This window comes from Oncorhynchus mykiss, chromosome 15 (assembly GCF_013265735.2).
Source record: "Oncorhynchus mykiss isolate Arlee chromosome 15, USDA_OmykA_1.1, whole genome shotgun sequence".
NCBI lineage: Eukaryota > Metazoa > Chordata > Actinopteri > Salmoniformes > Salmonidae > Oncorhynchus > Oncorhynchus mykiss.
The window spans coordinates 40,420,692-40,435,991 of record NC_048579.1 but is presented as its reverse complement, the minus strand read 5'-3'; the positions used below and the strand labels follow the sequence as shown (position 1 = coordinate 40,435,991).

The 15,300-nt window shown below is 44.8% G+C and overlaps 1 protein-coding gene across 1 annotated transcript in view; it reads left to right on the top strand.

Moving 5' to 3' along the window:
* Positions 1-15,300, top strand: part of col4a3 (collagen, type IV, alpha 3) — a 123,728-nt gene that overhangs the window by 38,431 nt on the left and 69,997 nt on the right. Inside the window, exons 3-5 of the mRNA XM_021563185.2 lie at positions 9,483-9,572; positions 9,809-9,853; positions 10,048-10,092. Of these exons, the coding sequence (XP_021418860.1) occupies positions 9,483-9,572; positions 9,809-9,853; positions 10,048-10,092 (180 nt within the window). The remainder of the gene's footprint in view (positions 1-9,482; positions 9,573-9,808; positions 9,854-10,047; positions 10,093-15,300) is intronic.

Here is a 15,300-nt window from a genome sequence, read left to right as displayed (position 1 = left end):
TATATCCTTACTGACTAATTAAAGTATGCCCAGTTTGTGACTTATTGAATTTTACAGATCACTTTCCACACTTACCAGTACCAGTGGTAAAAAGTATAAATTGTTTGTATCCGTGGAGGAGTTACGTTATAATTCGGAGATTGATTCTCAATGTTTACTCTCCATTATGTTTTAGTGTTGCTTGTTTTCGTAATATTTTTTGATACATTTCTCTAGCCTTATGATTTGTTTTGTGTTATTATTCAGATTGAATGTTATTACCAAAGGGTATATGAAGTGCTAATAAACAAAATAAAAAGCAAAAAAGAAACATCCTCTCACTGTCAACTGTATGAACATAACAAGATTCAACAACTGAGATATAAACTGAACAAGTTCCACAGACATGTGACTAACAGAAACGGAATAATGTGTCCCTGAACAAAGGGGGGGGGGTCAAAATCAAAAGTAACAGTCAGTTTCCGGTGTGGCCACCAGCTGCATTAAATACTGCAGTGCATCTCCTCCTCGTGGACTGCACCAGATTTGCCAGTTCTTGCTGTGAGATGTTACCCCACTCTTCCACCAAGGCACCTGCAAGTTTCCGGGCATTTCTGGGGGGAATGGCCATAGCCCTCACCCTCCGATCCATCAGGTTCCAGACGTGCTCAATGGGATTAAGATCTGGGCTCTTCGCTGGCCAAAATAAGACCGCTTGTGTTTCGTCAATCTTTCCTCAGTTAACGCTACGACAAATGTAGCCTACATTTTTCCGGTTTGGATGATTGTGTTATGCTATAGATACTTCTGTGAATATCTGAACATTGCATCCAAAAATAAACTGCTCACATTCTGGACATAACTTTGTAAGGACTGTGTTTCTGTAAATAGTTTCTGAAAAAAGTGTGGCCAGCTCATTGTTGCATCATTCGAAACTGTCCGTTCTAAATAAGCGTTCTAAATAAGCGGGTGTGGCCGTACGCTTCAGGGACCACTCTAGAACGATCACACCCATGTGATGGTACGTTTGAAAGGGTTAACATTCTCAGTTGATTTGTAGGTTTACACTTCTGAGACTTATGGCCTGATTTATAATCACACTATACACACTCTTATTCCCCCTCTTGTTGCACAACTGATAATTACATTTCAGCTGCAGCTTTTGACTTTCTCCCTTTCCTCCTTCGGGTTCCAAAGAGTGATATCACAAGACTTGAAAACCAAAAGAAAACACAAAACATAACAAGTATTAATAATGCGTTAAGCTATGCATAATTATATATGGCAAATCAGCACTGTATACATGTTTCAACATCAACGCATTCAGAAGGTGATATCCCAGCAATACTAAAAAGCAACCACTAACACTGGCCATGATGCATACTTCAAGATACCCGTCATTTGCGCCGTAATCCAGTTCCATGCTATTACTATAGCATCCTTCACCGCTACTACCGCTGCTTCAGTTGCTGTCCCTACCTCGACTGCCTTGATGAATAACTATTGCATTGAATCTGTCTCCTGCTCCTGATCTCCTATTGCCTTTGTGGTTCACCGATAGATCTAGGACTGAATCTTTCAGATACTCCCTACCTGTCTCCCAACTCCTACCTGTTTTTTTAGCCACGAACATCTCCAATAATATCCTATGTTCTGCGACAGTGACAGTGAGTATCTGTGGATAATACTTCCCTGTGCTCAGGTTAGGTACACATCTCTCATCCCATGGCCGATCTACACCCCACCCCTTTGTGGACACCCTCGTTACAGTGTAAACTTTGGGTCCCAACGGTTGATAAGCAGAAATCTTCTGACACTTTCCTTTTACCGTCACTTGGTCCCACACTTCTGGGAGACATGTCAAGTATTTGCTTCCGGTTAGGAATGGGGGAGTGATTAGTGGCTTTGGAAGAGTATCCAACTGTACAAAATTAGCCACATCTTAATCATACTCCGCAACTGGATCCTGGACTTCCTGACGGGCCGCCCCCAGGTGGTAAGGGTAGGTAACAACTCATCTGCCACGCTGATCCTCAACACCCTCAAGGGTGCTTGCTCAATCACCTCCTGTACTCCCTGTTCACACATGACTGCACGGCCAGCCACAACTCCAACAGCATCATTAAGTTTGCTGATGACACAACAGTGGTAGGCCTGATCACTGACAACGATGAGACAGCCTATAGGGAAGAGGTCAGAGACCTGGCAGTGTGGTGCCAGGACAACAACCTCTCCCTCGATATGAGCAAGACAAAGGAGCTGATCTTGGACTACAGGAAAAGGAGGGCCGAACTCGCCCCTATTCCCATCGACAAGGCTGTAGTGAAGCGGGTCGAGAGTTTCAAGCTCCTTTGTGTCCACATTACCAACAAACTATCATGGTCCAAACACACCAAGACAGTCATGAAGAGGGCACAACAAAGCCTATTCCCCATCAGGAAAATGAAAAGATTTGGCATGGGTCCTCAGATCCTCAAAGAGTTCTACAGCTGCACCATCAAGAGCATCCTGACTGATTGCATCATTACCTGGATGATACTGTTGATCTGAGCCATGACCAGCCTTTTAAAGCACTTTATGGCTACCGATGTGAGTGTTGGTAGTAATTTAGGCTGGTTACCTTCACTTTCTTAGGCACAGAAAAACAGTCGTGTAGCATCCACGTCATCTGATCACTTCCGCATTGAGCGAGTCACTGGTACTTCCTGCTTTAGTTTTTGCTTGTAAGCAGGCATCAGGAGGATAGAATTGTGGTCAGATTTGGAAAATGGAGGGCGAGGGAGAGCTTTGTATGTGTCTCTGTGTGGGGAGTGAAGGTGGTCTAGAGTTTTTTTCCCCTTTGGTTGCACATGTGACATGCTGGTGGAAATGAGGTCAAACGGATTTAAGTTTGCCTGCATTAAAGTCCACGGCCCACTAGGAGCACCGCTTCTGGGTGAGCATTTTCTTGTTTGCTTATGGCCTTATACAGCTTGTTGAGTGTAGCATTGGTTTGTGGTGGTAAGCAGACGGCTCTGAAAAATATAGATGAAAACTCTCTTGGTAGATAGTGTGGTCTACAGCTTATCATGAGGTACTCTACTTCAGGCGAGCAATACCTCGAGACTTCCTTAATATTAGAAATCGTGCCCCAGCTGTTATTGACAAATAGACACACCATCACCCCTTGTCTTACCAGATGTAGCTGTTCTGTCCTGCCAGTGCACGGAAAACCCAGCTACCTGTATATTATCTGTGTCGTCATTCAGCCACGACTCGGTGAAACACAAGGTATTACAGTTTTTTGCCGTAGTAGCCTATTCTCTATGAGTAGGGCAGAGCGTAAAGTAGAGCATAAACAAATGCGCAGAACATGATCCTCACAGGACCCTAGTGTCCAGTCTGGAGCGTGAAGTCAAGAGCTCTCCTGGTCAGCTACTGCATAGCAACCTAGTGGTGCCAAAAGCCCTGGACTGCTCTAGAAATCCTATGTAAAATGTGATCACAAGAACGGGCCAATTTTTGGGGGGTTCTGACGTTTCGGCCTCTAAAATGTGTTTATTGTGATCAAGTTCAATTCCCAGGGTAATTTTTAAACAAAAGTTTGATACATACAGTATCAAGATATGAAATTAATTTGTGATCCATTCTGACGACTACATTTTTTGTCACAGAGGACCACGTCCTGACACAGACCAATCACACACAGGCAAAGACACATACATCCAAACCAATGATGCACACATTCTACACACACGTACACATAGATTTTGTATTGTAGATATGTTGTATTAGGGAAGTGGCCTTAGGGCAAACACTTAATGTGTTGTGAAAAATGTTATGAAATGCAATACCATGTCAGATTTCTTATTGTATATAACTGCCTTAATGTTGCTGGACCCAAGGAAGAGTAGCTGCTGCCCTGGCATCCTTAATAAATACAAATACAAAAAAAATCACCGGCCAGCAGGCTACGAGGAGATTCTCATGCACGCTCTTTGCCGGTTGACTCGCTCAGAAAGGATTACAACTTCTACATCGACCATGATCCTTTGCTAGTTACAGTCACTTTCACCATGATCCTTAGCGATTTTTTGGTGCCATTCAGCAATATGGCACATTTCAAATTCAAATAAGTCCAGGCTTCATGCGCCATTGAGAGTTTTCAATAGGTATACATGGATGAATTCAGTGCTACAACTATCTACTAGTTTAAATGTCTATGGATCCGCACACGCAGAGAATCTTCAGGACAAGAACAGTCACTCCATATTCATAAAGCTTCTTGGAGTAGAAGTGCTGATTTAGGATCAGGTCCCCCTGTCCATGTTATTGTCAAGACCCGGTTACGAACTCGGGTCTCCGTTGTGAGAAACAGTCACTTAGCAAACTGAGCCACTAATAGTCACCAGAACCCAGAAGATGAGGCAGACACAGCAGTACTTGAGACTGTGTTTTAATAAAGTAAAAAGGAAAGTTCTTCAGGCAAAAATATAAATCCACAACGTCAAAAGTAATTCCAAGAGAAAAAGGTCATCCTCAAAGTCAAAAGGTAAATCCACAAGGTCGTAGGTACAGCAGAAAAAAAGGCTCAAAAGATAATCAAAAATAAATAAACGAGAACAAAAACAGATTACCACAAGAGAGTCCAACTGGAGCAACAAATGTTCACAGCATCGCTGGGGCTGGGTGCTAACATTCAAACACAGAGCAAAGAACTGAGGAAAACTAAGGGTTTAAATACGTTCAAGGGAAACGAGGCACAGGTGCAAATAATAACTGGAAACAAGGGAAAACAAAAGGGTCAAAAAGCACAATGGGGGCATCTAGTGGCCAAAACTGGAACAATCCTGGTCAAATCCTGACAGTTATCTTATTAATTATGATCTTAAAGGCAAAACTGATACAGAGTGGCAGGTTACCTAGAAGTAGGCCAGCAACCAGAGGGTTGCCAGTTTGAATCCCAGTTCAGACGGTAAAATCTGGGTCACTGACATCGTTCTAGTTACCATCCCCTGCTATTGTGCCCTTGAGCAAGGCACCCAATATTTGCTCCAGGGGCGCTCCTTTGCGGTCGACCCATTACTTCCAGCCCCTCAGGGGTATGTGTGTCTTCTTGGGTTGGGTTGTGAGTATATAGCCACATTTCCATTCTCTGCAAGAAAACACCCAATCTAATTTAATTCTAGATCTTCTTTGTGAATACGGAACCTGATCTCACTTGAGGATTTGGCCCGGTGACTGTAGGTTGCAAACTGTGATATGACTGCCCCCAGCTGCAAGGTCATGTCTACACTTGACACTTACATGCAACTTATGCTATCAGAATACGAAGATCGCATTGAAAAGACGGTTCTAGACGCACAAAAGTTGCTTTGTGGTCTGATTATGTTCAGATCTGGCTGAGCACTTCAGGAGGTGGGCGGGGATGCATTCTTTGCAGATTTCTCCTCAGTCTGGACTCAATCAAGCTACCAAAAGCGCATACAGTGGACGACATCATCAGCAATTCCCCCACAAGTCTCCAAAAAACGTGTGTTTTTTCGGACCGAGAGGCAGCTTTTCATTAAAACGTTGGAGGAAATATCGTTATCATATAAGTCATCCATTAATTATTATTACCTTATATCAGTCTCATTCTGAATGTCGTTGACTTTAAATCTGCACGAACCCTAGTCTGCATGATGATTCAGCGATACACAAATTGACTTAGTTATTTATTTACTAACTAACGAAATAAACACACAGAATTACATAAAAACAACCACAGGATAGATTATACATCGATTACTAACATAATGCATTGAAAAGTCCCTAGTGGACTAACGCGATATGACGGCTTGGTACATAATGAAAAAAGAGGGGCATGTAAGGAGGGGTAGAGACAGAGAGAGTCAACTTATCGTACATACAGTTGGAAAACTATACTCATGGGAATGTGAATACTTTGCACATGAATGACCGCTCATTTGAAAATAATTGCAATGTATATGTATTTACTCTTGAATGTATTTGTCTTCTCTCTCTGTTGAAATTGCCTGGTCCATCTATGGAAAATCAGTTTGACAGAAGTCTCTGGTTGTGTAAGTCTCTGGTTGTCCATCAGAGGTTACCATGCCCTTTGTAGTCGTAGCTTCTTGGTCTCGGAGTGTCTGTTGGAACGGGTCCTCCAGAGGTGTACCATGCGGTGTTCAAAGAGGCTTGTTAGAATAGATCCTTTAGTGGTATCTATGGTGGTGAAAGGAAATTGTTCTTTGTCTCTCGTCTTTGGTCGAGTGTCCTAGACTACGTTACCTTACCCAGCTGCAGACTGAGAATGTTTGGTATAGTCTTCCTCTTCACTCGTCGAGAGTCTGAATGTCATAGACTTTTCTGGTCTTGTAGTTTTTAAACCTTTTGTCACGTTCAGCTTGCACTGTTGGCTGGTCTTAATGGTTGATATTGAGGATACGGCTAGAACCACTCTACACACCGGTAGCAACTCGACCCGTTTTGATATATTTAAATGGCAACCATATCAATGTGTAGCCACTGTTCCACATTTTCTGGTCTAATGTAAATTTAGTTAGGAGTCCATTTGAAGTTTTCTAGTCAAAAGGGGCATTCCATCATGCTGGCATAATGTCTGTGCTCACGTGGACGTGGTTACTGACCTGATGAAACTTTATATGAAATACAATTTCTCATTTAGAAGGCTAAAATCACGTTGCTGTCTTTTCAGAAATAGTTTCATATTTAATCATATAAGTTTGGCAACATTTAGAGTCTGATATATACATTGTGAAAGCTCTTAAAGTTACAATGTTTCCGTAATAACATTTTTAATGATATCACCAAACCATAAATGATCTGACATGATTGTTCTTATGTCCCTCCCGACCATTTCCCATATTCTTTGTGTTAGGAATATTGTTTCATTATCTACTTTTGATGTTGTAGTTTTGGCGGGAAGAATATCCTTGTATCAAAAGGGTTCTTTCCCCTCAATACTGCATGGCTATGGAGAGACAGTTCCTACAATGTATTTACGACTGTCATAAAACTGGCCAACTTCCCCAGGAGAGGGGGGTCTTGAAACCTTTGGTTAACCGGCACCGTTGATCTCCATCCTGGAGGGAAAGTCATCACACCAGCTAGCTAATATTTAAAACAACAATTTTTTGTTTGTTTAAAGTAATGCTAACCCGTTTGCAATCCATTTAGCGTTGCTTGTTAGTTTGCTGAGTCAGGTGTGACGGGTGTGAACTGTTACTCTCTGACTGCATATAGATACAAAACCCACTTGTGCTGCTGAGCAGCTTGTGCTGTTTAGTTGCTAGGGAACTGGTGTCAGGGTTTGGCCACCCAGAGAGTTCATTACCTCAGGTGTGTGTGTGTGTATTTGTGTGTGTGTATATGTGTGTGTGTGCGTGCTTGTGTGAGTCTATAATTATCTAATGATATCTCATGGTGTGTGTGAACGCGTTGATTCCCAATGGCCTAGATGTTATCACTGCTGTCACACACCTGTACCTCAGTGCATGAAGGACTGAGCTTAAAGAAAGGGACTAGAATGTGCGTTGGTTAGTGAATGTGTGATTGCTATGTCTGTTGGGAAGAGTAATGGTGATTTATTTCTCGATCACAAATCAGTAAGGAATTTGTAGAGCAGTTCTATCAAGAAGTGTTTTTTACCAATTGAAATGACTGCTGCTGTTACGGTTTTCTTTAGGTGAAAGAGAGTCGGACCAAAATGCAGCGTGGTATTCTTGATACATGTTTTAATGACGATGAAAAACGAACAATACAAAAAGCAACAAACGTAACGTGAAAACCTATACAGCCTATCTGGTGCAAACAAACACAGAGACAGGAACAATCACCCATGAAACACTCAAAGAATATGGCTGCCTAAATATGGTTCCCAATGAGAGGCAACGATAAACACCTGCCTCTGATTGAGAACCACTCCAGACAGCCATAGACTATGCTTTATACCCCTACTACGCCACAAACCCAATACCTAACAAAAACCCCAAGACAAAACACACCACATACAAAACCCATGTCCTGGGCTGACAGGACCCCTGGCCTGACCAAATAAATAAAGAAAACACAAAATACTAAGACCAGGGCGTGACAGAACCCCCCCCCCCCAAGGTGCGGACTCCCGGCCGCACACCTAAACCCATAGGGGAGGGTCCGGGTGGGCGTCTGTCCACGGTGGCGGCTCCGGCTCGGAATGTGGACCCCACTCCAACCAAGTCTTAGTCCCCTTGTAACGCGTCCTTTGATTGGCGACCCTCGCCGCCGACCCTGGCCTAGTAAACCTCACCAAGGACCCCACTGGACTGAGGGGCAGCTCGGGACTGAGTGGCAGCTCGGGACTGAGGGGCAGCTCGGGACTGAGGGGCAGCTCGGGACTGAGGGGCAGCTCGGGACTGAGGTAGCTCGGGACTGAGAGGTAGCTCGGGACTGAGGGGTAGCTCAGCACTGAGAGGAAGCTCAGCACCGAGAGGAAGCTCAGCACCGAGAGGAAGCTCAGGCAGGTAGTTGGCTCTGGCAGATCCTGGCTGGCTGGTGGTTCTGGCAGATCCTGGCTGACTGGCGGTTCCGGCAGATCCTGGCTTCCTGGCGGATCCTGGCTGAATGGCGCATCCCGGCCGAACGGCGGATCCTGGCTGACTGGCGGATCTGGAAGATCCTGGCTGACTGGCGGATCCTGGCTGACTGGCGGATCCGGCAGATCCTGGCTGACTGGCGGATCCTGGCTGACTGGCGGCTCTGGCAGATCCTGGCTGACTGGCGGCTCTAGCGGCTCTAGCTGCTCTGGCTGCTCCATGCTGCTCTGGCTGCTCCATGCAGACTGGCGGCTCTGGCTGCTCCATGCAGACTGGCGGCTCCGGCTGCTCCATGCAGACTGGCGGCTCCAGCTGCTCCATGCAGACTGGCGGCTCCGGCTGCTCCATGCAGACTGGCGGCTCCGGCTGCTCCATGCAGACTGGCGGTTCCGGCTGCTCCATGCAGACTGGCAGCTCCGGCTGCTCCATGCAGACTGGCAGCTCCTTGCAGACTGGCAGCTCTGCGCTGAACAGGCAGGAGACTCCAGCAGCGCTGTAGAGGAGGAAGGCTCTGGCAGCGCTAAACAGGCGGGAGACTCCGGCAGTAATAAACACCTGCCTCTGATTGAGAACCACTCCAGACAGCCATAGACTATGCTAGATACCCCTACTACGCCACAAACCCAATACCTAACAAAAACCCCAAGACAAAACACACCACATACAAAACCCATGTCACACCCTGGCCTGACCAAATAAATAAAGAAAACACAAAATACTAAGACCAGGGCGTGACAGCTGCTAGTCAATGAATATGCTGTTACATCAGCTGAAGGTGGTACTGCAGCTCTTCTAGCCTGTTGTTTGATAACTGGACATTGTAGTAATTCTGCATGAGTAGCAATGAAAAACTAGAAGAAGAACAACATCTTTCTTTCCTTTATTTATCAATGTTCTCTCTTCTCTCTCTCTCTCTCTTCACAGGGTGAGCCTGGGTATCCAGGTTCTGATGGGTTGCCAGGAGTGGTTGGTTATCCAGGTTTTGAAGGTAATCCTGGACCTTTTGGCCCTAAGGTGAGAGTCTCGCTGTATTTGTTATTACATGATATATAGGTGTGTGTGTGTGTGTGTGTCAGTCTCATAGTAAATACTATTTTCCATTATTCTTTATGTGAGTGTGTGTATGTTTGCATGCCTGTGTGTTGAAACATTGTATCAGTAAAGAATCAATTTTTGTGTGGTGAGATTTTATAATGATTTTGTGTTCATTAAATGTGTTGCCAACTGGCTGCATGTATTTGGATTCACAGGGAAATCTTGGCTTTCCTGGATTGTCAGGACCCAAAGGCTCACGGGTATGGAGTGTGTTTGGAAAACTGTGTGTGATTAACTGCACGTGATTATTGGTTTACATTACTAGGCTCTACATGTTACGCCTAATGGGTTTGCTCTATTGTTTTTGGTCACACCCACACTTCCTCTGATTCACTGTTTTGTCAGTTGACTCCACTGCTAGGATCGACTCTAACAGTACCTATTGTTTTAACAGGGTCTCCCTGGGAAACCTGGGTTCTCTGGACCACCTGGGCAGCCAGTAAGTAATACTATTAGACTGTCTCGATGGCACCCTATAGGTTTCATTAGGAAATCTATTGATTCGCCACTGTTCTTGAACCATTTATGCTCCAAACACCACACCAACATTGAAATGTGCAGACTGACTCAACTTACATTACTTGGCAGAAGCTTTTTGCTAGTATTTATATTTGACTGTTTCATATTTGCATAAAAGCTGCATAGCCTTTAATGGTGCATTTTGGATTTGCCACTTCTCTTAAGTTTACTATTTCATTAAGTTTACTATTTCAATACGTCAAGGCAAGCAAGCACACACATTTGATTTACATTTCCTTTTCTACATACTTATTCTTTGGAACTATTTTTCATACACCGTTTAAGCTAAAACATGCCGTGCAAACCTGTCCAGACTAGTGTGCCTAGCTTTTGTAGTCCTCTAAAACCAAAGAGATTTTTTAAAGAGATGTTTTCAATTTACTAAAACATTGTGACTTAACACAAATCAGCTATTTTGACCACTTTCACAATAGGTTAGAGCATATGAAATCATAGTCAACTATGCTGCTATTCAAATCAGAGCAACAGTAGCTACGATGGGGAGAAATCTGTCCATAATAATGTGCTGCTCTGCCTTAACAGCACTATCAACAAGGCAGGTCCCACAGGCCCTGGTTTTGTCACACCTGGACTATTGTTCAGTCATTTGGTCAGGTGCCACAAAGAGGGACTTGGGAAAATTGCAGTTTGCTCTGAACAAGGCAGCACGGCTGGCCCTTGAAAGTACACGGCGAGCTAACATTGACATGCATTTCAATCTCTCATGGCTCAAAGTGGAAGAGATTGACTTCATTACTTGTTTTTGTAAGATGTGTTGATAAGCTGAAGGTACTGAGCTGTCTGTTTAAAATACTAGCACACACCTCGGACAGCCATGCATACCCGACAAAACATGCCAGAGGTCTCTTCACAGTCCCCAAATCCAGAACAGACTATGGGAGGCGCAAAGTACTACGTAGAGCCATGACTACATGGAACTCTATTCCATATCAGGTAACTGATGCAAGCAGTAGAATCAGATTCAAAATCAGGTAAAAATACACCTGAAGGAACAGCATGGACTGTGAAGTAACACAAACACACATGCATACACACACGATAACATATGCACGCGTTGTAGAAATGTGGTATTGGAGTATGAGCCTGAAAGGCACACACTTAATGTGTTGTGAATTCTGTAATGAATGTATTGTAATGTTTTTTAAATTGTATAACTGCCTTAATTTTGACGTACCCCAGGAAGAGTGCCTTGGCAGTAGCTAATGGGGATCCATAATAAATACAAATTCAAACAGAAATTGCGTCTACCAATTCAGAGATACAGCTGCTTTAATATCCACATCAACTACTTTTTCTCTCAAATGTTGAACAATTTCCCAACAAGTTAGACAAATACTTCAACTCGGTTTAGATACAGCAGCTAAGACCACACTAACATAATATACCTGGAGACAGGAAGCAAGTGCAGAAGGTAAGTTTAATAATGATCAAATCAAATCAAATGTATTTATATAGCCCTTCGTACATCAGCTGATATCTCAAAGTGCTGTACAGAAACCCAGCCTAAAACCCCAAACAGCAAGCAATGCAGTTGTAGAAGCACGATAAATGCAGATAAATAAAAACAAAACACGTGCAGAACTTGTATCAAAACAATACTACCTAGTGACTGCTGTCTATGGAGTGCTAAATATAAGGTGAGTAATCAAGTAGATAATGATGACCAGGTGTGCATAATGATGGGGAGCATGATTGTTTTCTGGGCTGATGGTTAGTAGACCGGCGACGTCGAGCACTGGGAAGAAGGAGCGGGAGTAAGCATGACAGTAGTGAGGCTCCCGTGTTTCATCCTGACGATCACGTCTGGCTCTCCACCAGGAATCTCCTGCGCCGCCAGCCCTGCCGGAAGCCGAGTCCCCGGTTTGTGGGGCCCTTCAAGGTCCTGCGGAGGGTCAATGAGGTGACTTATCGTCCACAACTCCCGGATCTCACCATCCTTTCATGTCTTCTGATGACGGAGGGCGTGCTGGAGCCTCACATGGGTGGCGTTACACACTCGCCGGAACCACTCGTCCACTGCAGGGGCCACGTTCTGGCTCGGTTGGTATCCCAGAACACACTGGAAGGGAGTCAGCCCGGTGGAGGAGTGCCGAAGTGAGTTCTGGGCGTACTCTGCCCAGGGAAGAAACCAGACCTACTCCCCTTGTCGGTTCTGGCAGTGACTCATTAGGAACCTCCCCAGCTCCTGGTTGATCCTCTCCACCTTCTCATCAGACTGAGGCTGTGAGACTGACCGTGGCCCCCAGCTTCTCCATAACCGCAATGTGAATTAGGGACCATGGTCAGAGACCATGTCCTCTGGAAGGCCATAGTGCCGGAACACCTGTTGGAATAGTGCCTCAGTGACCTGGAGAGTGGTAAGTAGACCAGAGAAATTGATAAAATGTCAACAACCATAATATAGTGGTAAAACCATCAGAAAGGGGGAGATCAGTTTATGGACAGACGTGACCAAGGTCGATGAGGCACCCAAAGGGGTAGTAGTTTCCCTGCTGGCGCGTGCTGGGGAGATTTGATTTGGGCTCATACTGAGCTGGAGTTTATATAGCGGGTGACGTCCTGCGCCAAGGTGGGCCACCAGTAACTATCCTTGCGGATGTCCACGTCTACGTCCCAGAGCACGGGAGCAACGGTTCTAGAGGGTGGAATGATGGCAGCACCTGGGATCGGAACCTCTTCTGAATCGTGGAGACCGGACAGGGTATCGGCTTTGGTGTTCTTATAAGCTGGCCAATATGACAGCCAGTGTCAGCCAGTGCCCTCCAGCCAGTGTCTCCACTCCTCTAATGCCAACGGTCACTGACATCAAAGTTCCTCTCTGCAGTTCCTCTCTCTTTTTTTGAGAAGTATGCACATGGATACAATTTTTGTGGGTTACCTTGATGTTGGGACAGGATGGTTCCATGTCCACTTCCGAGGCGTCCACCTCCACCACGAAGGGCAGATTAGGATCTGGGTGTCTCAGCAATGGGGTGTAGGAGAAAAGCCCCATCAGTAGGCGGAAGGCTTCATCCGCTGCAGGACCAATTTACAAGGACCACCCTTGAGAAGAGAGGTGAGGGGAGAGCCAATGGAGCTGAAGTTCTTAATGAACCGACGGTAGAGGTTGGCAAACACAGAAACCGTTGGAGCCCCTTTATGGTGGTTGGGACAGACTGACTGCTTTGACCTTCCTTTCATCCATGCTCACCACCTGTGAGCTAATCCAGTATTCCAATGAGACCTCGACCTAAGGAGACTTCTCAGCTTTAACATAAAGGCAGTTCTCCAGGAGGTGTCTCAGGACTACTCAGACATGAGTGATGTGATTCTCCAAGGTGGCCGAGTCGACCAGGATGTCGTCGATATACATGAACACCTGGCGCCCGATCATGTACCGGAACACCTCGTTCACGAACGCCTGAAACACTGATGGAGCATTGGCAAGTCCATAAGCCATAACCAATTACTCATAGTGCCACGACGTCGAGCTGAAGGCCGTTTGGATGTGGATAAGATTATAGGCACTCTGCGGGTCCAGCTTCATAAAAAATATGGCTCCTCGGGGAGCAGTTCCATGGCTGAAGGGGGTAACGTTACCCCCTTGGATTTTGAACCTCTGTAGTCGATGCAGGGATGCAGACCCCCATCCTTCTTAGTCACAAAGAATTCTGCAAAATAGAAATATATTCTACCAATCAAATGATACAGCTGTTTTAGTAACCGAATCAACTATACTTTCTCTCAACTTTTAGAAACAACTGCCGTTTTGACCACTTTCCTTACATCTTGGACAAAAACGTATGTAAGTGTATGAAATCTTAGTCTATGCTATTCAAATCTGTAATCAGAACAGAACCACCAACTACCAATCAAGAGATACAGCTGTTTTAGTAACTGCATCAACTACTTTAGTTCAGCCCACTTCCCACTGTTGATTGACTGCTTAATTGCCATGAAACTTTCCGAATTTCAAAGTTATAGGACACATTCTAAGACTGATTATGCCACACAGCTCACTCCAACTGTTACGTCCGTCGTTAGAAGGAGACCAAGGTGCAGCGTGGAAAGTGTACATCTTTCTTTATTTTTTGATGAACACCAACAAAACAACAAAAGACTACACGAACGTACCGTTCTGCAGGCTACCTAGTAACTGTACAAAAACAAGATCCCACAAACTCAGGTGGAAACAAGGCTGCCTAAGTATGATTCCCAATCAGGTTCCCTCTGATTGGGAACCATACCCGGCCATCAAAGAAATAGAAAACTAGAATGCCCACCCAAATCACACCCTGGCCTAACCAAATAGAGAAATGAACAGGCTCTCTAAGGTCAGGGTGTGACACCAACCCACTAAAATATCCCACTATAACAATCCCACACAAACTAAATACTATTCAATAGCTACCCTACTAACCACCGCTAACCAATATGATTCCCTGACTAAGCCTATCTCTCTTCAACAGTCACAATTACTACTGCAGTGTACTGCTACTTCTACTACTATTAGGCCTACTTCTACCACAGTCAATACAACTACTACTACTACTACTAAACTCAACAAAAAGACAACATCCTCTCACTGTCAACTGCGTTTATTTTCAGCAAACTTAACATGTGTAAATATTTGTATGAACATAACATGATTCAATAACTGAGACAAACTGAACAAGTTCCAAAGACATGTGACTAATATAAATGGAATAATGTCTTACCTGAAGGGGGGGGGGGGGGGGTTCAAAATCAAAAGTAACAGTCAGTATCTGGTGTGGCCACCAGCTGCCTTAAGTTCTGCAGTGCATCTCCTCCTCATGAACTGCACCAGATGTGCTAGTTCTTGCTGTGAGATGTTACCCCACTCTTCCGCCAAGGCAAGTTCCCAGACATTTCTGGGTGGAATGGCCATAGCCCTCACCCTCTGAACCAACAGTTCACAGATGTGCTCAATGGGATTGAGATCCGGGCTCCTCGCTGGCCATGGCAGAACACTGACATTCCTGTCTTGCAGGAAATCACGCACAGAACGAACGGTTTGGCTGGTGAATGGTCATGTCAGGATGTGGCCTGCAGGAAGGGTACCACATGAAGGAGGAGGATGTCTTCCCTTTAATGCACAGCGTTGAGA